This window comes from Rana temporaria, chromosome 9 (assembly GCF_905171775.1).
Source record: "Rana temporaria chromosome 9, aRanTem1.1, whole genome shotgun sequence".
Lineage (NCBI taxonomy): Eukaryota > Metazoa > Chordata > Amphibia > Anura > Ranidae > Rana > Rana temporaria.
The window spans coordinates 7,489,417-7,515,632 of NC_053497.1; the positions used below are offsets into that span (position 1 = coordinate 7,489,417).

Genomic DNA, 26,216 nt, shown 5'->3' on the forward strand with positions numbered 1-26,216 from the left:
TATTTTATTTTTTATTAATGAAAATGACAAAGATGAGAATTTTTTTTAAAAAATTAAAAATGACTTTGAAATGACAAATTTGAGATTTTAGTGATTGGGGAATATATTGTGTATTGGATGATCCGGGGCTGACAGCTGGCACATCCGCGGGGACTCTGAGGATGCTCGTTCTCCTAGAGGGCGGGGCGTAGGGTGGAGCTCGCACATCCGCAGGGATGCCGGCTCTGCTATAGGACAGCGGGAGGGCGGAGCCCGCACCTCCGCGGGGATGCCGGGGATGCCTGTAGAGGAGCGGGCGGCACACAGGCTGTCCTTATACCGGCCGCTCCGATCTCAGTCCGTCCGTCCGAGCGGCGCCATGCTCGGGCTCCTCCGCCTGCTGAGCCTCCTGATTCCAGTGTCCATGGCCGGCTCCTCGTCCGCCCCGGCGGGGTGTCTAGTGAAGACGGTCACCGTGTCCACACTGCCGGCACTGAGGGAGCGGGAGCTGAGCTGGAGCGGCGCCGTGTCCTCCCTCCATCCCGGGGATTCCCGTCTTCCTCTCCACATCCACAGTGAGGCGCCAGGGAGCGTGTCCGTGAGGGATGACCTGCACAACACCGAGCCGCCCTACTTCACCCTGGGTGAGGACCGGGAACCGAGGGGGAGGGGGGAAGCATCCTCATCACATCCAGTCTGGGTACCGGTCACCCATGGCAACCAAAAGATACTGACAGAGCTGCATTCTGATTGGCTGCTGGGGGTTATTAAGTATCTTATTATTAAAGAAGACCTTGGAGGAGAACCCAAGGTGTGTTGATTAGATAAGAGCGCCTCTTCGTAAATTACCGTACGTTGGACAAATTCAGACCTTACTTGGGAACGTTGAGTACCTTGTAGGGCCAGTGCGGTGCAATCATGTGAACACGCATGTTAAGGGAGTTGGGGGTTGGTTGTTGAGGGTTACTAAATATCTGTTATTTAAGAAGACCTTGGAGGAGAACCCAAGGTCCATAGCTTACATCAGAGCGCCCTACCTCTTCGTAAATTGCAAAGTCAGATCTTACTTGGGAACGTTGAGTACCCTATAGGGCCAGTGCCGGGCATTATGTGAAAGCGCATGTTTAGTCATTTGGGGGTTGGTTACTGATGGTTACTAAGTATATTTTATTAAAGAAGACCTTGGAGGAGAACCCAAGGTCCGTTGATTAGATCATAGTGCCCCTTCGTAAATTACCGTACGCTGGACAAGTTCACACCTTACTTATGAACGTTGAATACCTTGTAGGGCCAGTGCGGTGCATTCATGTGAAAACGCATGTTAGGTGAGTTGGGGGTTGGTTGCTGAGTGTTTCCAAGTATCTCTTATTAAAGAAGACCTTGGAGGAGAACCCAAGGTTCGTAGATTACATCAGAGCGCCCTACCTCTTCGTAAATTGCTGTATGATGTACAAAGTCAGATCTTACTTGGGAACGTTGAGTACCCTATAGGGCCAGTGCCAGGCATTATGTGAAAGCGCATGTTTAGTCATTTGGGGGTTGGTTGCTGATGGTTACTAAGTATCTTTTATTAAAGAAGACCTTGGAGGAGAACCCAAGGTCCGTTGATTAGATCATAGTGCCTCTTCGTAAATTACCGTGCGCTGGACAAGTTTACACCTTACTTGGGAACGTTGAGTACCTTGTCGGGCCAGTGCGGTGCATTCATGTGAAAACGCATGTTAGGTGAGTTGGGGGTTGGTTGCTGAGTGTTTCCAAGTATCTCTTATTAAAGAAGACCTTGGAGGAGAACCCAAGGTTCGTAGATGACATCAGAGCGCCCTACCTCTTCGTAAATTGCCATGTGATGGACAAAATCAGACCTTACATGGGAACATTGAGTACCCTATAGGGCCAGTGCCGGGCATTATGTGAAAGCGCATGTTTAGTCATTTGGGGGTTGGTTGCTGATGGTTACTAAGTATCTTTTATTAAAGAAGACCTTGGAGGAGAACCCAAGGTCCGTTGATTAGATCATAGTGCCTCTTCGTAAATTACCGTACGCTGGACAAGTTTACACCTTACTTGGGAACGTTGAGTACCTTGTAGGACCAGTGCGGTGCATTCATGTGAAAACGCATGTTAGGTGAGTTGGGGGTTGGTTGCTGAGTGTTTCCAAGTATCTCTTATTAAAGAAGACCTTGGAGGAGAACCCAAGGTTCGTAGATTACATCACAGTGCCCTACCTCCTCGTAAATTGCCGTATGATGGATAAAGTCGGACCTTACTTGGGAACGTTGAGTACCTTGTAGGGCCAGTGCCGTGCATTATGTGAAAACGCATGTTTAGTAAAATGGGGGTTGGTTGCTGCGGGTTACTATGTATCTCTTATTAAAGAAGACCTTGGAGGAGAACCCAAGGTCCGTTGATTAGATAAGAGCGTCTCTTTGTTAATTGCCATACGATGGACAAATCCAGAACTTACTTGGGAACGTTGAGTACCCTGTAGGGCCAGTGCGGTGCATTCATATGAAAACGCATGTTAGGTGAGTTGGGGGTTGGTTGCTGAGTGTTTCCAAGTATCTCTTATTAAAGAAGACCTTGGAGGAGAACCCAAGGTTCGTAGATTATTACATCAGAGCGCCCTACCTCTTCGTAAATTGCTTTATGATGGATAAAGTCAGACCTTTCTTGGGAACGTTGAGTATCCTATAGGGCCAGTGCCGTGCATTATGTGAAAACACATGTTTAGTAAAATGGGGGTTGGTTGCTGAGGGTTACTATGTATCTCTTATTAAAGAAGACCTTGGAGGAGAACCCAAGGTCCTTTGATTCGATAAGAGCGCCTCTTTGTAAATTGCCATACGATGGACAAATCCAGAACTTACTTGGGAACGTTGAGTACCCTGTAGGGCCAGTGCGGTGCATTCATATGAAAACGCATGTTAGGTGAGTTGTGGGTTAGTTGCTGAGGGTTACTAAGCATCTCTTATTAAAGAAGACTTTGGAGGAGAACGCAAGGTCCGTAGATTACATCAGAGCGCCCTACCTCTTCGTAAATTGCCATATGATGGACAAAGTCGGACCTTACTTGGGAACATTGAGTACCCTGTAGGGACAGTGCCATGCATTATGTGGAAACGCATGTTTAGTAATAGGGGAGTTGGTTGCTGAGAGTTATTATGTATCCTTATTAAATAAGACCTTGGCGGAGAACCCAAGGTTCAAAGATTAGATCCAAACGCCCAACCTCTTCCTAAATTGCCGTACGATGGACAAAGTCCAACCTTTCTTGGGAATGTTGAGTACCCTATAGGGCCAGTGTGGTGCATTATGTGAAAACACATTTTCAGTGAGTTGGGGGTTGATTGCTGAGGGTTACTAAGTATCTATTTTTTAAACACTTCATGCCCACCATATAGCAACACGAGGGCCAGAAAGTAGTTCTGTTATCCTGAGTGGGCGTCATATGACGTCCAGCAGGATAAGCCATGATTTCACACCCGCACGGGCACGCAGCGTGGTGATCGGTGGTGTGGTGTGTCAGTCTGATTAAGGTGAAGAGCCTCTGACGGGGGCTCTTTACCATGTGATCGGCTGTGTCCAATCACAGCTGATCACAGTGTAAACAGGAAAAACGTGAGTAGAGGAGAGCCGATCGGCTGCTCTCCTGACAGGGGGGTCGGCACTGATTGATTATCAGTGGAGCCCCCCCCCGAGGATGCCCACCCAGGACCACAAGGGATGCCCACCCATGGCCACCAGGGATGCCCACCCATGACCCCCAGGTAGGCCCACTAAAGCCCACCAGGGATGGCAATCATTGCTCATTAGGGATGGCACTCTGTACCCATTAGTGCTGCCTGCCAGTGCCTCAGATCAGTGCTGCCTATCAGTGCCACCTATACGTGCCACCTATGAGTGCCCATCAGTGCCGCCTATGAATGCCCATCAGTGCCACCTATGAGTGCCCATCAGTGCTGTATATCAACAGTATTGAAGTGGTTAAAGCAGACCTTGCAAGAGAACCCAAGGTCCATAGATTAGATCAGAGCGCCCTAATTCTTCTTCCTAAATTGACATACAATGGACAAAGTACAAACTTTCTTGGGAATGTTGAGTACCCCGTAGATCCAATGCGGTGCATGATGGGAAAGCACATGGTAAATTAGTTGGGGGTTGGCTGCTGAGAGTTGCTAAGTATCTCTTATTAACCACTTAAGGACCGCCTAAAGCCGATATACGTTGGCAGAATGGCACTGCTGGGCACAATCACGTACCTGTACGTGGTTGTTAAATGCCCAGCCGTGGGTCGCGGGCGCGCGACCTGGTCCGAAGCTCCGTGACCACGGGCGCGGGACTCGCGGACCCGATCGCCGCTGGAGTCCCGCGATCGGTCCCTGGAGCTGAAGAACGGGGAGAGCTGTGTGTAAACACACCTTCCCCGTTCTTCACTGTGGCGCCGTCATCGGTCGTGTGTTCCCTTTTATAGGGAAACACAATCAATGACGTCAGACCTACAGCCACACCCCCCTACATTTAGTAACACAGATGAGGTCACACTTAACCCCTTCAGCGCCCCCTAGTGGTTAACTCCCAAACTGCAATTGTCATTTTCACAGTAAACAATGCATTTTTAATGCATTTTTTTGCTGTGAAAATGACAATGGTCCCAAAAATGTGTCAAAATTGTCCGAAGTGTCCGCCATAATGTCGCAGTCACGAAAAAAACCGCTGATCGCCGCCATTAGTAGTAAAAAAAAATAAAAAAAATTAAAATGCAATAAAACTATCCCCTATTTTGTAAACGCTATAAATTTTGCGCAAACCAATCGATAAACGCTTATTGCGATTCTTTTTTACCAAAAATATGTAGAATAATACGTATCGGCCTAAACTGAGGAAAAAAATCTTTTTTTATATATTTTTGGGGGATATTTATTATAGCTACAAGTAAAAAATATTGCATTTTTTTCAAAATTGTCGCTGTATTTTTGTTTATAGCGCAAAAAATAAAAACCGCAGAGGTGATCAAATACCATCAAAAGAAAGCTCTATTTATGGGAAAAAAAGGACGCCAATTTTGTTTGGGAGCCACGTCGCACGACCGCGCAATTGTCAGTTAAAGCGACGCAGTGCCGAATCGCAAAAAGGGGCCTGGTCCTTTGCCTGCATTTTGGTCCGGGTCTTAAGTGGTTAAAGAACACCTTAAAAGAGAACCCAAGGTCCATAGATTAGTAATAGATCATAGCGCCTCTTCGTAAATAGCCTACGATGGACAAAGTCAGATCTTACTTGGGAATGTTGAGTACCCTGTAGGGCCAGTGCAGTGCAATCATGTGAAAACGCATGTTAAGGGAGTTGGGGGTTGGTTGTTGAGGGTTAGTAAATATCTGTTATTTAAGAAGACCTTGGAGGAGAACCCAAGGTCCATAGCTTACATCAGAGCGCCCTACCTCTTCGTAAATTGCCATGTGATGGACAAAGTCAGACCTTACTTGTGAAAACGCATGTTTAGTGATTTGGGGGTTGGTTGCTGAGGGTTACTAAGTATCTCTTTTTAAAGAAGACCTTGGAAGGTACAAAGGTCTTGGAAGGTCCGTAGATTAGATCTGAGCACCCTACCTCTTCGTAAATTGCTGTATGATGTACAAAGTCGGACCGTTCTTGGGATTGTTGAGTGCCTTATAGAGCCAGTGCGGTGCATGATGGGAAAGCACGTGGTAAATGAGTTTGGAGGTTGGCTGCTGAGGGTTACTAAGTATTTCTTAATAAAGAAGACCTTGGAAGAGGAACAACGATCCATCAATGATATCAGAGTGCTCTAACTCTTTGTAAATCCCCATATGATGTAGACAAATGTGCCTAAAGTTATTCAGCATCACATTACCGTTCTTCCTTGGAAACGACAAATTCCCTATAGGGTCAGTGCAGTGCATTATGGGAAAGTGCAGGTAAATGTATTGGGGTTGGCTGCTGAGGGATTTTAGGTATCTCTTATTAAAGAAGACCTTGGAAGAGAACCCAAGGTCCATGGATTAAATCAGAGTGCCCTACCTCTTTGTAAATTGCCGTATGATGGACAAAGTCCTATCTTTCTTGGAAACATTGAGTATAATGCGGTGCATTATAGGAAAGCATATGGCAAATGAGTTGGGGGTTGGCTTCTGAGGGTTAAGTATCTCTTATTAAAGAAGACCTTGGAAAAGGAAACAATGTCCACCAATTACATCAGAGTGCTCTACCTCTGTAGACAAACAAACCCAAAGTTATTCAACATCACATCGCCTTCCTTCCTTGGGAACATTGAGTTCCCTATAGGGTTAGTTCAGTGCATTATGGGTAAGCGCAGGTAAATGCATTGGGGTTGGCTGCTGAGGGTTACTAAGTATCTCTTCATAAAGAAGACCTTGAAAGAGGAACTAAGGTCCTAAGATTACATCGGAGAACCCTACCATTTCCATTATTGAAGAAGACCTTGGAAGAGGAACTCAGTGTCCGTAGATTATATCCAAGGACCCTACCTCTTTGTAAATTGGTATACTATGTATGGAATTTGGGAAGGTTAAGTATTAGTACCCTATAGGGCAAATATGGTGTATTATAGGAAAGCATGAATTAGTGAGTTGGGGGTTGGCTGCTGAAGGTTACTAAGTATCTCTTATAAAAGAAGACCTTGGAAGAGAAACCAAGGTCCGTATATTACATCAGAGTGCCCTGCCTCATTGTAAATTGCATTGGGGTTGGCTGCTGAGGATTACTAAGTATTTCTTATTAAAATAGACCTTTGAAGAGTAACTTACGGTCTGTAGATTACATCAGGGCACCATACCTCTTTATAAATTGCCATACTATGTACAAAATCCAACCTTCCTCTGGAACGTGGAGTACCCTATAGGGCCAATGTGGTGCTTTATAGGAAAGCACACGTTAGTGAGTTGAGGGTTGGCTGCTGAAGTTTACTAAGTATCTCTTATGAAAGAAGACCTTAGAAGAGGAACCACGGTACATTTATTACATCAGAGCGCCCCACCTCTTTGTAAATTGCTGTACGATAGACAGCGTCTGACCTTCCTTGGAAACGTTGAGTACCCTATAGTGCCGTGCATTTTGGGAAAGCACATGTTAAGTGAGTTTGGGGTTGGCTGCTGAGGGTTACTAAATATCTCTTATTAAAGAAGACCTTGGAATTGGAACCAAGGTCCTTCGATTACATCAGGGCACCCTACCTCTTCATAAATTGCTATACATGTACAAAATCCAACCTTCCTTGAGAATGTGGAGTACCCGATAAGGCCAGTGCAGGGCATTATGGCAAAGCACATTTTAAATACATTGGGGGTTACTAAGTATTTATTTTTAAAGAAGACCTCTGAAGAGAACCCAAGATCTGTAGATTACATCTACTCTCTATCTCTTCATTAAATCAAAAATGCACCCAAAGTTATTCAACTTCATGTCACTGTTCTTCTTTGGGAACATTGAGTACCTTGTTAGGTCAGTGAAGTGCATACTGGGAAAGCACATGTTAAATGCATTGGAGGTTAGCTGTGGAGGGTTACTAATAGGGATGAGCCGAACACCCCCCTGTTCGGTTCGCACCAGAACCTGCGAACACACCAAATGTTCGTGTGAACTTTAGAACCCTGTTAAAGTCTACTGGACTCGAACATTTGAAATCTAAAGTGCTAATTTTAAAGGATAATATGCAAGTTATTGTCCTAAAAAGTGTTTGGGGACCCGGGTCCTGCCCCAGGGGACATGTATCAATGCAAAAAAAAGTTTTAAAAACTGCTGTTTTTTCGGGAGCAGTAAATTTAATCATGCTTAGAGTGAAACAATAAAAGTGAAATATTCCTTTAAATTTTGTACCTAGGGGGGCTGTAAGTATGCCTGCGAATTAGAGCATTTTTTCCAGTACATAGAACTGTCCCTGCACAAAGTGTCATTTCTGAAAGAAAAAAAGTCATTTAAAACCGGACTCGCGGCTATAATGAGTTGTCGGCTCTGGCAATTCAGAGAGAATTCATTCATAAAAAAAAAAAGCGTGGGGGTCCCCCCAAATTCAATTACCAGGCCTTTCAGGTCTGATATGGATATTAAGGGGAACCCCGCTGTCAATTTAAAAAAAAAATGATGTGGGGTTCCCCCCAAATATCCATTCCAGACCCTTCAGGTTTGGTGTGGATTTTAAGGGGAACCCCACCCCAATTTTTTTTTAAAAATGGCGTGGAGTTCCCCCAAAAATCCACACCAGACCCCTTATCCGAGCACGTTAACCTGGCCGGCCGCAGAAAAGGGGGGGGGGACAGAGTGCGCCCCCCTCTCCTGAACCGTACCAGGCCACATGCCCTCAACATGCCCTCAACATGGGGAGGATGTCCCCATGTTGATGGGGACAAGGGCCTCATCCCCACAACCCTGGCCGGTGGTTGTGGGGGTCTGCAGGCGGGGGGCTTATCAGAATCTGGAATTCTCATTGAATTGCCGGGAGCACACAGTTCATTATGGCCATTTTTAAAACTTTTTATTGCATTGATACATGTCCCCTGGGGAAGGACCCGAGTCCCCAAACACTTTTTAGCACAATAACTTGCATATTAGTCTTTAAAATTAACACTTTAGATTTCTCCCATAGACTTTAACATGGTGTTCCGCGGCTTTTCGAATTTCCCACGAACACCTCTTGTTCGCTGTTCGCCGAACAGGCGAACAGGCAATGTTCGAGTCAAACATGAGTTCGACTCGAACTCAAAGCTCACCCCTAGTTACTAAGTATCTCCCATTAAATAAGACTTGCAACAGAACTCAAAGTCAGTCTATTACATTAGAGGCCCCTACCTCTTCATATATCGCCGTATGATGTATAAAATCCAACCTTCCTCGGGAATGTTGAGTACCCTGTAAGGCCAGTGCGGTGCATTATGGGAAAAGCATGTTAAATGCTTTGAGGGTTGACTGCTGAGGGTTACTGAGTATCTATTTTTTAAAAGAAGACCTTTGAAGAGAACCCGAGGTCTGTCTGGTACATCAGAGCACCCTACATCTTCATAAATCACCCTATGACATATAAAACCTGACTTTCCTAGGAAACATTCAGTACCCTATAGGACCAGTGCAGTACACTATGGGAAATCGCATGTTAAATGCGTTGGGAGTTGGCTGCCGAGTGTAACTAAGTACAGTTGAACCTCGGATTAGGAGCATAATCCGTTCCAGGAGTATGCTTGTAATCCAAAGTACTTGCATATCAAAGCAAGTTTTCCCATTGAAGTCAATGGAAACTAAAACAATTTGTTCCGCATTGACTTCAATGGAATGCAATACCGAATACGGCCAGAGGTGGGGGGGCACCAAAGAGCGCCAAAAACGACCAAAAAGGCCCAAGGACACTTCGGCTCGTTTTCTGTGCCCCCGTACCTCAGGGCAAATGAGGTACTGCAGGCCAATATTCAGCTTTTCTCGGCTCATGCGCCCCCGTACCTCAGGCCAAATTGGACTAATGTTTGGCATTTCTCGGCTCCTGTGCCCCCGTACCTCAGGCCAAATTGGGCTAATGTTCGGCATTTCTTGGCTCCTGTGCCCCCGTACCTCAGGCCAAATTGGGCTAATGTTCAGCATTTCTCGGCTCCTGTGCCCCCGTACCTCAGGCCAAATTAGGTACTGCAGGATAATGTTCGGCATTTCTTGGCTCCTGTGTCTCTGTACCTCAGGCCAAATTAGGTACTGCAGGCCTATTTAGCTTGAATTCTCCCCGTCTTGCGAGTCAACACTCACAAACCGAGTCAGAATTAAGAAAAAAAGAAAAGTTGCTCGCAAATCAAAACGTTCTGAAACCAAGTCACTCTTAAACCGAGGTTCTACTGTATCTCCTTTTAAAGAAGACATTGAAAGGGAAATCTGACCTTCCAGGGGAACGTTGAGTACTTTATAGGGCCAGTGCAGTGTTTTTGAGAAAGCGCATGTTAAATGTGTTGGGTGTCATCCGTACCTGAGAAATTTAACCACTTAAGACCCGGACCTTTAGGCAGCTAAAGGACCCGGACAGTTTTTTCGATTCGGCACTGCGTCGCTTTAACTGACAATTGCGCGGTCGTGCGACGTGGCTCCCAAACAAAATTGGCGTCCTTTTTTCCCCACAAATAGAGCTTTCTTTTGGTGGTATTTGATCACCTCTGCGGTTTTTATTTTTTGCGCTATAAACAAAAATTAAGCGACACTTTCGAAAAAAATTCAATATTTTTTACTTTTTTCTATAATAAATATCCCCCAAAAATATATAAAACATTATTTTTTTTCCCTCAGTTTAGGCCGATACGTATTCTTCTACCTATTTTTGGTAAAAAAAAATCGCAATAAGTGTTTATCGATTGGTTTGCGCAAAATTTATAGCGTTTACAAAAAAGGGGATAGTTTTATTGCATTTTTTTTTTTTTTACTACTAATGGCGGCGATCAGCGATTTTGTTTTTGTGACTGCGACATTATGGCGGACGCTTCGGACAATTTTGACACATTTTTGGGACCAATGTCATTTTCACAGCAAAAAATGCATTAAAAACGCATTGATTACTGTGAAAATGACAATTGCAGTTTGGGAGTTAACCACTAGGGGGCGCTGAAGGGGTTATGTGTGACCTCATTTGTGTTTCTAACTGTAGGGGGGTGTGGCTGTAGGTGTGACGTCATTGATTGTGTTTCCCTATAAAAGGGATGACACGATCGATGACGGCGCCACAGTGAAGAACAGGGAAGGTGTGTTTACACACAGCTCTCCCCGTTCTTCAGCTCCGGGGACCGATCGCGGGACTCCAGTGGCGATCGGTTCCGCGAGTCCCGCTGCCAAGGTGCTTCGGACCGGGTCACGTGCACGCGCACGACCCCACGACTGGGCTTAAAGAGCCATGTACGTGGATGTGCCCAGCTGTGCCATTCTGCTGACGTATATCGGCGTGACGGGGTCCTTAAGTGGTTAAAGCGTCACCAGAAAAGCTTCAGTGCCGGACAATGAGATTTCCAGGCCACCCACTCACACCTGTTGTGTCGCTTGAAGCTCATCGCTCCAATAAGTGCCTGAACTTCTTTTGGGTTAGAGACATGCATTTTGACCCCTATAGACTTGAACCACTTACCGGCCGCCGCACGACTATATACGTCGGCACTTTGAAGAGGGACATCTCAGTAATGGCAGCAGCTAGCTGCCATAACCAAGGTATCCATCTCTTCAGGCGGTGGTCCGGTTAACGATAATGGGATAATGCAGAGGATTTGCCGCAAGTTCACCGTTATCGGCGGCGGGAGAGGCCCCCCTACTGGTGCTCTCCTGCGCCCTCCGCCGCTTACCGGAGATGTCGGTAGCGGCGGAGGCGATCGTGTCCTCTTCCTAGCTGGGTATGAATATGAGTGAGGGGGAAGATGACCCCGACCCGTCTCCATACCATAGCAGGGCGGAAGTGACGTCAAAACGTCACTTCCGCCCATAGCTCTTAACCTCTTGACCCCCGCCCCATGTCAAAAAGACGTCCTCTTTTTAAAGATGGATATCTCGGTAACGGCAGCAGCTGCTGCCACAACCGAGATATCCATCTCTTCAGTGGGCGGTCCTGTACACGATAACGGCGGTCTCCGCGGCGAATTCGCCGCAAGATCGCCGTTATCGGTGGCGGGAGAAGGCTCCCGCCGCTCTCCCGCGCCCTCCGCCGCTTATCGGAGCCGTCGGTAGCGGCGGAGGCGATCGGGTCCGTTCGGCAGCTGACTGGGGATGCGAGTGAGGGAAAAATTGCCCCCACCCATCCCCATAGCTTTGCATTTAAGTCTAAATATGAGATGTGAGGTCTTTTTGACCCCAGATCTCATATTTAAGAGGACCTGTCATGCTTTTTTCTATTACAAGGGATGTTTACATTCCTTGTAATAGGAATAAAAGTGATCAATTGTTTTATTTATTTTTTATTTCAGTGTAAAAAATTATAAAGTAAATAAAAATAAATAAGAAAACAAACAATTTTTTTTTTAAAGTGCCCCATCTCGACGAGCTCGCGCACAGAAGCGAACGCATACGCGAGCAGCGCCCGTATATGAAAAGGTGTTCAAACCACACATGTCGGGTATCGCCGCGATCATTAGTGCGAGAGCAATAATTCTAGCCCTAGACCCCCTCTGTAACTCAAAAAAGGCAACCTGTAGAATTTTTGTTAAACGTTTCCTATGGAGATTTTTCAAGGGCAAAAGTTTGACGCCATTCCACGAGCGGGTGCAAATTTTGAAGCGTGACATGTTGGGTATCAATTTACTCGGCGTAACATTATCTTTCACAATATATAAAAAAAAAAGGCTAACTTTACTGTTGTCTTATTTTTTTTATTAAAAAAAAAATATTTTTTCCCAAAAAAGCGTGCTTGTAAGTTCGCTGCGCAAATACGGTGTGACATAAAGTATTGCAATGACCGCCATTTTAGTCTCATTTTAGGTGTTAGAAAAAAAATATACATGTTTGGGGGTGCTAAGTAATTTTCTAGCAAAAAGACGATGTTTAAAAAAATTCTACAGGTTGCATGTTTTGAGTTACAGGGCTAGAATTATTGCTCTCGCTCTAACGATCGCGGCGACACCTCACATGTGTGGTTTTAACACCGTTTTCATATGCGAGCCCTGCTCACGTGTGCGTTCGCTTCTGCGTGCGAGGTCGTCGGGACGGGGGGCTTTAAAAAAAACAAAGGGCCGGATTCAGATACAATGGCGTATCTGTCCGGCCCAGCGTAACGTATCTCCGATACATTACGCCGCTCTAACTTTGGGCGCGAGTTCTTTATTCAGAAAGAACTTGCACCCTTAGTTACGGCGGCGTAACTTATGTGTTGCGGCGTAAGGCCGCGTAATTCAAATGGGGATGTAGGGGGCGTGTTTTACCTAAATGTGTCTTGACCCCGCGTTTTTCACGTTTTGTTTGAACGGCGCATGCGCCGTCCGTAAAATATCCCAGTGTGCATTGCTCTAAATGACGTTGCAAGGACGTCATTGGTTTCGACGTGAACGTAAATTACGTCCAGCCGTATTCGCGAACGACTTACGCAAACGACGTGAAATTTCAAAACTCGGCGCTGGAACGACGGCCATACTTAACATTAGCTACGCCTCATATAGCAGGGGTAACTATACGCTGAAAAAAGCCGGGCGGTCGTTCGTTTCTGAATTGGTGTAAATTCTCATTTGCATATTCCTCGCGTAAAAATAAGGAAGCGCCACCTAGCGGCCAGCCTGGAATTGCAGCCTAAGGCCCCATACACACGGGAGAATTTATCCGCGGATACGGTCCAGCGGACCGTTTCCACGGATAAATCCTCTTGAGGATTTCCGCGGATTTCTATGCGATGGCGTGTACACACCATCGCATTGAAATCCGCGCCGAAATCCTCTGGCGATGACGTGTCGCGCCGTCGCCGCGATTATGACGCGGCGATGTGCGCGACGCTGTCATATAAGGAATTCCACGCATGCGTCGAATCATTACGACGCATGCGGGGGATCCCTTCGGACGGATGGATCCGGTGAGTCTATACAGACCAGCGGATCCATCCGTTGGGATGGATTCCAGCGGATAGATTTGTTTGGCATGTCAGCAAATATTCGATCTGCTGGAATCCATCCCAGGGGAGAAATATCCGCGGAAACAGATCCGCTGGAGTGTACACACCATAGGATCTATCCGCTGAAACCCATTTGCTGGGATTTATCTGCAGATGGATTCTATCGTGTGTACGGGGCCTTAGATCCGACGGTGTAAAACACTTACACCTGGCGGATCTTAGGGATATCTATTCTCTGAATCAGGCGCATAGATACGACCGGCGGAACTCAGATATATGACGGCGTATCAGGAGATACGTCGTCGTAGCTCTTTTTGAATCTGGCCCAAAGTGTTTCTGTTATTTATTTTACTTTATTTTTAAAAAATAAACAAAAAATTGGGTCACTTTTATTCCTATGACAAGGAATGTAAACATCCCTTGTCATTGGAAAAAAGCACGACAGGTCCTCTTAAATATGAGATCAAAAGACCTCAGATCTCATATTTACACTAAAATGCAATAAAAATAATTTAAAAAAAAATGTTGTCAATTGAAAAAAATGGCCCTTTAAGAGCTATGGGTGGAAGTAAAGTTTTTACGTTGTTTCCCCGTTCTTCACTGTGGCGGCGTCATTGATCGTGTGTTCCCTGATATAGGGAATCACAATCGATGACGTCACACCTACAGCCACACACCCCTACAGTTAGAAACACAGATGAGGTCACACATAACCCCATCAGCGCCCCCTTGTGGTTAACTCCCAAACTGCCATTGTCATTTTCACAGTAATCAGTGCATTTTAAATGCATTTTTTGCTGTGAAAATGACAATGGTCCCAAAAATGTGTCAAAATTGTCCGAAGTGTCCGCCATAATGTCACAGTCACGAAAAAAATCGCTGATCACCGCCATTAGTAGTAAAAAAAAAAATAATAATAAAAATGCAATTAAACTATTCCCTATTTTGTAAACGCTATAAATTTTGCGCAAACCAACCGATAAACGCTTATTGCTATTTTTTTTACCAAAAATATGTAGAAGAATACGTATCGGCCTAAACTGAGGACATTTTTTTTTATATATTTTTTGGGGGATATTTATTACAGCAAAAAGTAAAAAATATTGATTTTTTTTCAAAATTGTCGCTCTATTTTTGTTTATAGCGCAAAAAATAAAAACCGCAGAGGTGATCAAATACCACCAAAAGAAAGCTCTATTTGTGGGAAGAAAAAGGACGCCAATTTTGTTTGGGAGCCACGTCGCACGACCGCGCAATTGTCAGTTAAAGCGACGCGGTGCCGAATCGCAAAAACTGTCCGGGTCCTTTAGCTGCCTAAAGGTCCGGGTCTTAAGTGGTTGAGAGGCCATTCGTTTGGCAACCAACAGGCATTATATTCCCCTCTGGATGACAATGTCTTCCCCTCGCATGTGGTTCCTTCCTCAGGGCTCCTATGTCCTGCAGTGATTTGGGGGTCATCGAAGGTGACCATCGGACATACCCGATGACTGATCAGTGTATCGGCCAGATGCTGGTACCATGCGATCGCTGTGACCAATCATAGCAGATCACATGACAATTGCAAACAATGAAGGGCTTTGATTCATGCAGTTCATTGTATACAATTATGTTGCTAGCTGTGATTGGTCACAGCAATCACATGGTACAGACAGGACCGATCACAGCCCATGGATTTTAGAATTTACGAAATGTTTGAATTTCCGAAATTTACAAATTTTTCGAATTACACAGATGAGGTCACACATAACCCCATCAGCGCCCCCTTGTGGTTAACTCCCAAACTGCAATTGCCATTTTCATAGTAAACAATGGGCCAGATTCTCATACATTAACGTTGCTCCTGGGCAGCGTAATGTATGTGCTGTACGCTACACCGCCGCAGGTTTACAGGTTTACATCCTGATTCTCAGAACACTTACCTGTAAACTTGGGCGGGCACCATTTAAATTGGGCGCGCTCCCGCGCCGAGCGTACTGCGCATGCTCCGTCGGGTAAATTACCCGACGTGCATTGCGCTAAATGACGTCGCCCCGACGTCATTTGCTTAGACGTTTAGGTAAATGGCGTCCAGCGCCATTCACGGACGTCTTACGCAAACAACGTATTTTTTTTAAACTTCGACGCGGGAACGACGGCCATAGTTAACATTGGTTGCCCCTGCTAATAGCAGGGGCAACCTTACGCGTCGCGTACGCTACGGAAACGACGTAAATTCTCAGCATCGGACGCGCGTAGGTTCAGGAATCTCGCGTACTTACCTCATTTGCATAGACGACGGGGAAAACGACGATGCGACACCTAGCGGCGGGAAAAAAAATTACTTTTAAGATCTGACAGCGTAACAGCCTTACGCATGTCAGATCTAATGGGTATCTATGCGCAACTGATTCTAAGAATCAGTCGCATAGATACCCGGGGCCAGATGAGGAGTTACGACGGCGCTAATGGTGTTGCGCCGTCGTAACGCCTTTGAGAATCTGGCCCAATGTATTTTAAATGCATTTTTTGCTGTGAAAATGACAATGGTCCCAAAAATGTGTCAAAATTGTGAACAAAATTCAAAGGTTCAATAGCCAGTGCGGCTCTTCTGCTCGATTCCGAGCATGCGTGGAATTTTGTGCGTCGGAAATTGCGCACACGCGGTCGGGAATTTCCAACAACAAGTTTTGTTGTCGCAAAATTTTGAGAACCAGCTCTCAAATTTTTGTGTCGTCGAACATTTGTTGTCGGAAACTCCTAGCGTGTGTACGCGGTATAACAGTGTGAGGATGGGGAGGAAGGTCCGCGTTTAAATAAAAAAAATGTAATATGTACTGGAGCGTCATTTATTGAGGGTGCATCCAATCACAAGGTCCTTGTGGAGGGCCCCCCAGTGATTGGTCTCCTGGTCAGAGCGATTGATCGGAGGTTGTTATTGATGGACGCAAAGCTCTTAATTAGTTCCCGAGTTTCAGTAGAGAAGATCGGGAGGGGAAGGGGGGAGGGCTGTGCCAGAGATGGTTGATCCGTTTCACGTTCCTGATACTTTGTAACAATAATTGGGGTAGATTCAATAAGCAATTGCGTCTGCGTAACCATAGTTACGCAGCGCAATTGCTTACTTGCGCCGGCGTATCGAATGCTCCTGATTCAGGAACCTCGATACGTCGACCGCAGCCTAAGATATGACTGGCATAAGGCTCCTTATGCCGTCGTATCGTAGGCTGCATTCTTACGCAGGCCGCTATGTGGCGTTCCCGTTGTGGTCAGCGTAGAGTATGCAAATTGCATACTAACGCCGATTCACAACCGTACGCGCGCCCTGCGTACGCAGTTTACATCGTTTGCGTACGTCGTTTTTTGCGTAAGGCTGCCCATGCTATTAGCAGGGGCAGCCAATGCTACGTATACCCGTCGTTCCCGCGTCGCGTTTTTGAAAAATTTACGTCGTTTGCGTAAGTGAATCGTGAATGGCGCTGGACGCCATTCACGTTCGCTCTGAAGCAAATGACGTACTTGCGACGTCATTTACCGCAATGCACGTCGGGAAAGCTTCCCGACGGAGCATGCGCACTCGTCACGGGAACGCGCCTAATTTAAATGATCCACGCCCCCTATGGGATCATTTAAATTGCGCAAGCTTACGCCGGGCAGTTTTCCGGTGCGCACACGCAATTTATGGAGCTACTGCTCCGTGAATTGAGCGTAGCGCAGGTAATTTACGGAGGCGCAGCGGCAAAACGGTGCGCTGCTCCTCCGTAATAAATGCGCAAATGTACCTGAATCTACCCCAATATTGCTAATCCAGCCGCCGATCTGAAGACTTACCTGCGGTCACTTATCATTGGGTCGTTGTTATGGACAGATCTGTAGATGGGATCCTCCACCATACAGAGATGTGAAGGACAAATCCCATCTACAAGGACGTTCCACCCAATCACCGGCCTTGCATTGTCTCTTTTTTTTTTTCTATCTGTTCTTCTTCTTTTTTTTTTCTTTTTTTTAAGAAGACGTGTGATTGGTTGTTCAGGGATGATGAACGCTTTATTATCGGGAGAAGGTGACAGATCTGAATAAGAAGTCAGATATTTAGCATTTGAAACGATTATCGCCAAAGTGATTGATTGCTCTATAATTGGACGCCGATTGCTCCTTTTTAGTACGTCGCCGAGGCTCCAATTACCGGAGCGCCAGACGAGGCGGCAGACGGAAATATCATTTATAAGAGGGAGATACATTTCTAGGACGGGGGACGGGGGGCAGAGCAGGAGAGGACGGCCAAGGCGTAGACGGTGGGGGTCAGCATAGTACTGAGCTTCTCTATGGGCGGCACGGTGGCTTAGTGGGTAGTGAGTCTACCCTGCAGCAGAGGGGCCCCTGGATCAGCACCCTTCCCCCACAGTAGTGTTCTGTACCCCCCCAACGCAGTGTCCCCTGCCTCCTTCACATCACACCCCCCCTCCAATGTAGGGTCCTCTGCCCCCCCATAACAGTGTCCTCTGTACTCCCACAGTAATGTCTTGTACCCCCCAAGGCTGTGTTCTCTGCCCCCCTTCACATCACAACCCCCCCCCCCCCCCCCACTGTAGGGTCCTCTCCCCACAGTAGTGTACTGTACCCCCCCAGTGCAATGTCCTCTGCCCCTTCACATCACCCCCACCATTGTAGTGTTCTCTGCCCCCACAGTAGTGTTCTGTACCCTCCAAACACAATGTCCTCTGCCCCCTTCACATCACACCCCCCCACTGTAGTGTCCTTTACCCCCCTAATCTGTGTCCTCTGCCATCCTACACATCACCCCCCCCAACTGTTGTGTCCTTTGCCCCCCACTGTTGTGTCCTCTGCCCCTTCACATCACCCCCCCCCACTGTTGTGTCCTCTGCCCTTTCACATCACCCCCCCCCCACTGTTGTGTCCTCTGCCCCCTTCACATCACCCCCCCCCACTGTTGTGTCCCCTGCCCTTTCACATCACCCCCCCCCACTGTTGTGTCCTCTGCCCCCTTCACATCACCCCCCCCCCACTGTTGTGTCCTCTGCCCCCTTCACATCACCCCCCCCACTGTTGTGTCCTCTACCCCCTTCACATCACCCCCCACACTGTTGTGTCCTCTGCCCCCTTCACATCACCCCCCCCCACTGTTGTGTCCTCTACCCCCTTCACATCACCCCCCCCACTGTTGTGTCCTCTACCCCCTTCACATCACCCCCCCCACTGTTGTGTCCTCTACCCCCTTCACATCACCCCCCACACTGTTGTGTCCTCTGCCCCCTTCACATCACCCCCCCACTGTTGTGTCCTCTACCCCCTTCACATCACCCCCCACACTGTTGTGTCCTCTGCCCCCTTCACATCACCCCCCCCCACTGTTGTGTCCCCTGCCCTTTCACATCACCCCCCCCCCCCACTGTTGTGTCCTCTGCACCCTTCACATCACCCCCCCCACACTGTTGTGTCCTCTGCACCCTTCACATCACCCCCCCCCACTGTTGTGTCCTCTGCCCTCTTCACATCACCCCCCCCCACTGTTGTGTCCTCTACCCCCTTCACATCACCCCCCACACTGTTGTGTCCTCTGCCCCCTTCACATCACCCCCCCCCACTGTTGTGTCCTCTGCCCCCTTCACATCACCCCCCCCCCCACTGTTGTGTCCCCTGCCCTTTCACATCACCCCCCCCCCCACTGTTGTGTCCTCTGCCCCCTTCACACCACCCCCCCACTGTTGTGTCCTCTGCACCCTTCACATCACCCCCCCCCCACTGTTGTGTCCTCTACCCCCTTCACATCACCCCCCACTGTCAATGCTGTGTCCTCTGCCCCCTTCACATCACCCTCCCACTGTTGTGTCCTCTGCCCCCTTCACATCACCCCCCCACTGTTGTGTCCTCTGCCCCTTCACATCACCCCCCCCCCCCCCACTGTTGTGTCCTCTGCCCCCTTCACATCACCCCCCCCCCACTGTTGTGTCCTCTGCCCCCTTCACACCACCCCCCCACTGTTGTGTCCTCTGCCCCTTCAGACCCCCCCAATGCTGTGTCCTCTGCCCCCTTCACATTACCCCCCCCCCCCACTGTTGTGTCCTCTGCCCCCCAATGCTGTGTCCTCTGCCCCTTCACATAACCCCCCCCCCCCCACTGTTGTGTCCTCTGCCCCCAATGCGGTGTCTTTTACCCCCTTCACATTGTGGTGTCCCTTTTCCCTCTCCCGGCACAGTAGTGTCCTGTACCACCCCCAATGCTGTGTCCTCCGCCCCTTCACATTACTCCCCCCCCCCATTGTAGTGTCCTCTGTCCCTCTTCCCCCTGTAGTAGTGTTCTGTACCTGCCAATGCTGTGTTCTCTGCCCCCTTCACATCACCCCCCCCCCCCTATGTCCCTATAGCAGTGTCTTCTGTCCCCCCCACAGTAATGTTCTGTACTGCCCCGATGCAGTGCCCTCTGCCCCTTCACATCACCCCCCCCCAATGCTGTGTCATCTGCCCCCTTCACATCACCCCCCCTCCCCCATAGTAGTGTTTTTTCCCCTTCAATGCTGTGTCCTCTGGCCCCTACAAATTACCCCCCCCAATTGATCCCTCTGCCCCTCTCCCCCCACAGTAGTGTTCTGTAACCCCCCAACGCAGCATCCTCTGCCCCCCCCCACCCTGTAGTGTCCTGCACCCCCCAATACTGTGTCCTCTGCTCCTTCACATCAATCCTTTCCCCACAGTAGAGTCCTGTAACCCCCCAATACTGTGTCCTCTGCCCTGTAGTGTCCTCTTCCCCCCCTCCCCCCACAGTAGTGCTCTGTAACCCCCCAATACTGTGTCCTCTGCCCCCTTCTCATCAACCCTTCCCCCACAGTAGTGTCCTCTGCCCACCACAGTAATGTCCTGTACCCCCCAATACTGTGTCCTTTGCCCCCTTCACATCAACCCTTCCCCCACAGTAGAGTCCTGTACCCCCCACTGTAGTGTCTTCTTCCCCCCTCCCCCCACAGTAGTGCTATGTAACCCCCCAACGCAATGTCCTCTGCTCCCTTCACATTAACCCCCCCACTAGGGTGCCCACGTGTCCCGGATTGCCCGGGACTGTCCCTTAATTGACATGTCTGTCCTGGGTCCCGGGCACCTTCATTCCGGGACAATACAGTGTCCCAGAATGAAATAGAGGACACAGCCACCCCCTAATAACGAGTAACTACATTTCCGGGACTAGTTGCTAGGGCCGGCGCTGCCTGGCATCTTGCAACCAGTGACAATTTTCTCTCAGACAGTGAGACCGGGAGCGAGGCCTGCACCTAGTGCAGCACTGCTGTCCCCACCCACCTCGGCACCTCTTCCTCCGGCACCCAGCAAGGACTGGTGTGATCTTTATTTTCCAGATAGTGACGCCACTCCTTTCCTTCTACGCACGTGGCTCATGCAGAGGGAGTGACAGCAGCACTGGATCTGTTGGCAGGCTATGGTTGGCAAGCGGCACTGCATCTGGTGGCAGGCTATGGGTGACAAATGGTACTGCATCTGGTGGCAGGCGGCACTGCATTTGGTGGAAAGTGGCACATTCACCTGTCAAAGAACCCGCCGCCTAATTCCCCATCAACCCCGAGACTATATTTCCCCAAGCCCCCCCCCCCCTCATCTTTATTTTGGGGAAGGTGAGGGGGGTGTCCCTGAACGGCAGTGTGGAAATGTGGTCACCCTACCCCCCACCCTGTCGTGTCCTTCACCCCCCAATACTGTGTCCTTTGCCCCCCCCCACTGTAGTACCCTCTGCCCCCTTCCTCACCCCAGTAGTTTCCTTTACCCCCCCCCCCGAAACAGTGTCATCTGACCCCCTTAATGAAATAAAAAATTGAAGGAAAAAAAAGCCTTTTAAAGCATCATCTATGGACAGTTTTAGGTACTCTAGTTTGTCGCCATTTCACAGGCATTTGCAATTTTAAATCTTGACATGTTTGGTATCTGCTTACTCGACGCAATGTCCTCTTTTATATTTTACCAAAAGATTGGGTACTATTTTGTGTTTTGTGTGCACTAAAATTCATTTTAAAATAATTTTTCCTGAAAACTTGTGTATCTTGTTTATCCCTATAAAATAGGTGATAAATAAATAAATGGACGATGTAAAAAACGAAATAAAAATCGGAATAAAATACATAATAAAATAATGTAGAAAAATGTAAACAGGTCCTGTACACAAATGTAAACCGCGATCGCACCCCACATGTGAGGTATCACCGGGAACGTCAGAGCAAGAGCACTAATTCTAACACTAGACCTCTATGGAACACTAATCTGGTAACCTGTAAAGACGTTTAAAGTGTTGTGCCTATGGATAATTTAATATACCGTAGTTCGGCAGTTCTAAGTAATTCTCGTGCAAAAATCAGATTTTTTACAAGTACATGCTTGATTTTTACATGCCCCCCCCCTCTCTCTCTCTCTCTCTCACTGTGCCTTCCTGCCCTCCACTGTCCCCTTCCCTCTGTCTTCCTGTTCCCCTCTCTCCATGCCCTCTCCATGCCCACTCTCTCTCTCCCTCCCTGCTCTCTCTCTTACCTCTCTCTCTCTCCCTCTCTTTCTCTTCTTCGCCCTATCTCTCTCTCTCCCTGCCCTCTCTCTCCCCCTCTCTCCCTACACTTTCTCTCCCTCTGCCCTCTCTCTCTCACTCTGCCGTTTCTATCGCCCTCTCTCTCCCTGCCCTCTTTCACTCTCCCTGTCCTCTCTCTCTCCCCTCTCTTTCTCTTCCCCCTCTCTCTCCCTGCCCTCTTTCACTCTCCCTGTCCTCTCTCTCTCCCCTCTCTTTCTCTAGCCCCTCTCTCTCCCTGCCCTCTCTCTCCCCTCCCTCCTCTCTCCCTCCCCTCATTCTCTCTCTCTGCCCACTCTCTCTCCCTGTCCCCTCTCTCCCTGCCCTTTCTATCTCTCTCTCTCCCTGCCACCTCTCACTCTCCCTGCCCCCTCTCTCTCCCCCTCTCTCCCTACCATTTCTCTCCCTCTGCCCTCTCTCTCACACTCTGCCCTTTCTATCCCCCTCTCTCTCCCTGCCCTCTCTCACTCTCCCTGTCTTCTCTCTCTCCCCTCCCTTTCCCTTCTTCCCCCACTCTCTCCCCTCCCCTCTTTTTCTTCTTTCCCCCTCTCTCCCTGCCCTTTCTATCTCTCTATCTCCCTGCCCCCTCTCATTCTCCCTGCCCACTCTCTCTCCCTCTCTCTCTCTCTCTCTCTCTCTCTCTATCCCTCCTCTCTCTCCACCCCCTCTCTCTCCATGTCCCCTCTCTCTCCTTCTCTCTCTATCCCTGCTCTCTTTCTCCCCTCCCCTCTCTTTCTCTTCTTTTCCCCTCTCTCCCTGCCCTTTCTATCCCTCTCTCCCTGCCCCCAATTCTCTCTTTCTCTGCCCCCTCTCTCCCTACTCCCTCTCTCTCCCTGCCCCCTATTCTCTCTCTATGCCCCTCTCTCTCTCCTGACTCCCACTCTCTCCCTGCCCCCCCCATTCTGTCTCTCTCCCTGCTCCCTTTCTCTCCCTGTCCCCTCTCTATCCTCCCCTCTCTATCCATGCTCTCTCTCCCTTTCCCTCTCTCCCCTCTATTTCTATTCCCCCCCTCTCTCCCTGCCCCCCATTCTCTCTGCCCCCTCTCTTTTCCTACTCCCTCTCTCTCTTTGCTCCCCCTCTCTCTCTCACTCTGCCCTTTCTATCCCCCTCTCTCTCCCTGCCCTCACTCTCCCTGCCCCCTCTCTCTCCCCCTCTCTCCCTACCATTTCTCTCCCTCTGCCCTCTCTCTCACACTCTGCCCTTTCTATCCCCCTCTCTCTCCCTGCCCTCTCTCACTCTCCCTGTCTTCTCTCTCTCCCCTCCCTTTCCCTTCTTCCCCCACTCTCTCCCCTCCCCTCTTTTTCTTCTTTCCCCCTCTCTCCCTGCCCTTTCTATCTCTCTATCTCCCTGCCCCCTCTCATTCTCCCTGCCCACTCTCTCTCCCTCTCTCTCTCTCTCTCTCTCTATCCCTCCTCTCTCTCCACCCCCTCTCTCTCCATGTCCCCTCTCTCTCCTTCTCTCTCTATCCCTGCTCTCTTTCTCCCCTCCCCTCTCTTTCTCTTCTTTTCCCCTCTCTCCCTGCCCTTTCTATCCCTCTCTCCCTGCCCCCAATTCTCTCTTTCTCTGCCCCCTCTCTCCCTACTCCCTCTCTCTCCCTGCCCCCTATTCTCTCTCTATGCCCCTCTCTCTCTCCTGACTCCCACTCTCTCCCTGCCCCCCCCCATTCTGTCTCTCTCCCTGCTCCCTTTCTCTCCCTGTCCCCTCTCTATCCTCCCCTCTCTATCCATGCTCTCTCTCCCTTTCCCTCTCTCCCCTCTATTTCTATTCCCCCCCTCTCTCCCTGCCCCCCATTCTCTCTGCCCCCTCTCTTTTCCTACTCCCTCTCTCTCTTTGCTCCCCCTCTCTCTCTCACTCTGCCCTTTCTATCCCCCTCTCTCTCCCTGCCCTCTCTCACTCTCCCTGTCTTCTCTCTCTCCCCTCTCTTTCCCTTCTTCCCCCACTCTCCCCCCTCCCCCTCCCCCCCTCTTTTTCTTCTTTCCCCCTCTCTCCCTGCCCTTTCTATCTCTCTCTCTCTCCCTGCCCCCTCTCACTCTTCCTGCCCCATTCTCTTTCTCCCTGTCCCCTCTCTATCCCTGCTCTCTCTCTCTCTCTCCGCTCCCCTCCCCCTCTCTCTCCCCTCTCTTTCTCTTCTTTCCCCCTCTCTCCCTGCCCTTTCTAACTCTCCCTGCCCCCAATTTTCTCTTTCTCTGCCCCCTCTCTCCCTGGGCCCCGTTCTCTCTCTCCGAACTCCCACTCTCTCCCTGCCCCCATTCTGTCTCTCTCTCTCTCTGCACCCTCTCTCTCCCTATTCCCTTTCTCTCCCTGTCCCCTCTCTCTCCTCCCCTTTCTATCCCTGCTCTCTCTCTCCCTCCCCCTCTCTCTCCCCTCTATTTATATTCTTCCCCCCTCTCTCCCTGCCCTTTCTATCTCTCTCTCCCTGCCCCCTATTCTCTCTTCCTTCTCCCTCTCTCTCCCTGCTCCCCCTCTCTCTCCTCCTCTCTCTCCCCACCCTCTCTCTCTCTCCCTGCCCTCTCTCCCCTCCCTCTGTCCTCTCTCTCCCTTTGTCCTTTCCACCCCTCTCTCTCCCTGCCCTCTCCCTCTCTATCCCTACCCACTCTCTCTCCCTGCGCCCCTCTCTTTCCCCATCTCTCCCTGTCCTCTCTCTTCCTCTGCCCTTTCCATTGCCCTTTCTCACCCTGTCCCTTCTTTCTCTCCCCCTCTGCCTCTCCCTCCCCTCTCTCCCCCCATCTCTCTCTCTCTCTTCCCCTTTCTCTCTCCCGCAGGTTGCAAAAATTATTAGGGGGGGGGGGGGGACACCATGTTTTCTTGTGAGCTTTGTGATTTGGAACAACATTGACTTTGTAAATCGAGGAGAAGAAGAAGAAGAAGAAGGTTTCATTATCTAGAAGATCTTTTTCTGTCCTTTAGGGGAGAACATCATTGGGAGGGTCTCCATTCTGTTCTATGGGTCGTCCTCTCCGCAATGCATCAGACGACTTTCCATCTAAAAAGGATTGAATAGCGGCATCAGCGAGACAATCCATCTCACCGCCACTTTACCGAGATTATCGGGAGTGTCAGAGCGATCTATCAGCATTTTTATTATTCCACAAAATGTAAAATAGTCTTCAGTCTCCAGGAAAAGTTTGTCGCATTTGAAAGTTAAAAAGATTGTTGGAAAAGTTTGACTTGGATTGCGAGAAGAGCGCCGCCATCGTCTGAACAAAATTCGACTTCAACAGAAATGATACAATGGGGCTGATTTACGAAAAGGGAAAAAAGGATTGTTCACTTTGAAAGTGAATTTTTAGTGAAGGTGATGACATTTCTTTTTTTTAAACAATACCCAATCAGGTGCCAGGAAAATGAACCACTTCCAGTCTGGGCCAATTCTGGTATTCCTCTCCTACAAAAAAAAATGTATTTAGCTAGATTCACAAAGAGTTAGACCGGCTTATCAGTAGATATCAGTGGGCCAGATTCTCGTACATATCCGGCGGCGTAACGTATCTCGTTTACGTTACTCCGCCGCAAGTTTAACGGGCAAGGGCCTGATTCCCAAACCACTTACCTGTAAACTTGCGGCGGCTTAGCGTAAAGTCCACCCGCGGAAGCACTCCTAATTCAAATGATCCTGTTAGGGGGCGTAGATCATTTAAATTAGGCGCCCTCCCGCGCCGATCGTACTGCGCATGCTCAGTCGGGTAACATTGCGCTAAATGACGTCGCACGGACGTCATTTGTTTTGACGGTAACGTAAATGGCGTCCAGCGCCATTCACAGACGACTTACGCAAACAACGTTAAATTTTCAAATTGCGACGCAGGAACGACGGCCATACTTAACATTGAGTACGCCACCTAGGGGGCATGTTTATCTTTACGCCGTGTATCGCTTAAGGAAACTACGTAAAAACACTACGACGGGCACGCGTACGTTCGTGAATCGGCGTGACTAGTCATTTGCATATTCTACGCTGACCGCAAAGGAAACGCCACCTAAGGGTCAGCGTAGATATTGCAGCCTAATATACAACGGCGCTGGCCGTCGTATCTTAGGCATGTTTAAGTGTATCTCAGTTTGAGAATACACTTAAACATAGGACGGCCTTAGAATCGGACTTACGTTGGCGTATCTGCTGATACGC

The 26,216-nt window shown here is 48.8% G+C and overlaps 1 protein-coding gene across 2 annotated transcripts in view; it reads left to right on the top strand.

The window, feature by feature from the left end:
* The first annotated feature begins 256 nt into the window (after positions 1 to 256).
* The window catches only part of ASTN2 (astrotactin 2), a 394,891-nt gene continuing 368,931 nt past the window's right edge, over positions 257 to 26,216 (top strand). For both annotated transcript variants that reach the window (XM_040322749.1, XM_040322750.1), the window contains exon 1: positions 257 to 623. In XM_040322749.1, coding sequence (XP_040178683.1) covers positions 269 to 623 — 355 coding nt within the window. In that variant the 5' untranslated portion in view covers positions 257 to 268. The remainder of the gene's footprint in view (positions 624 to 26,216) is intronic.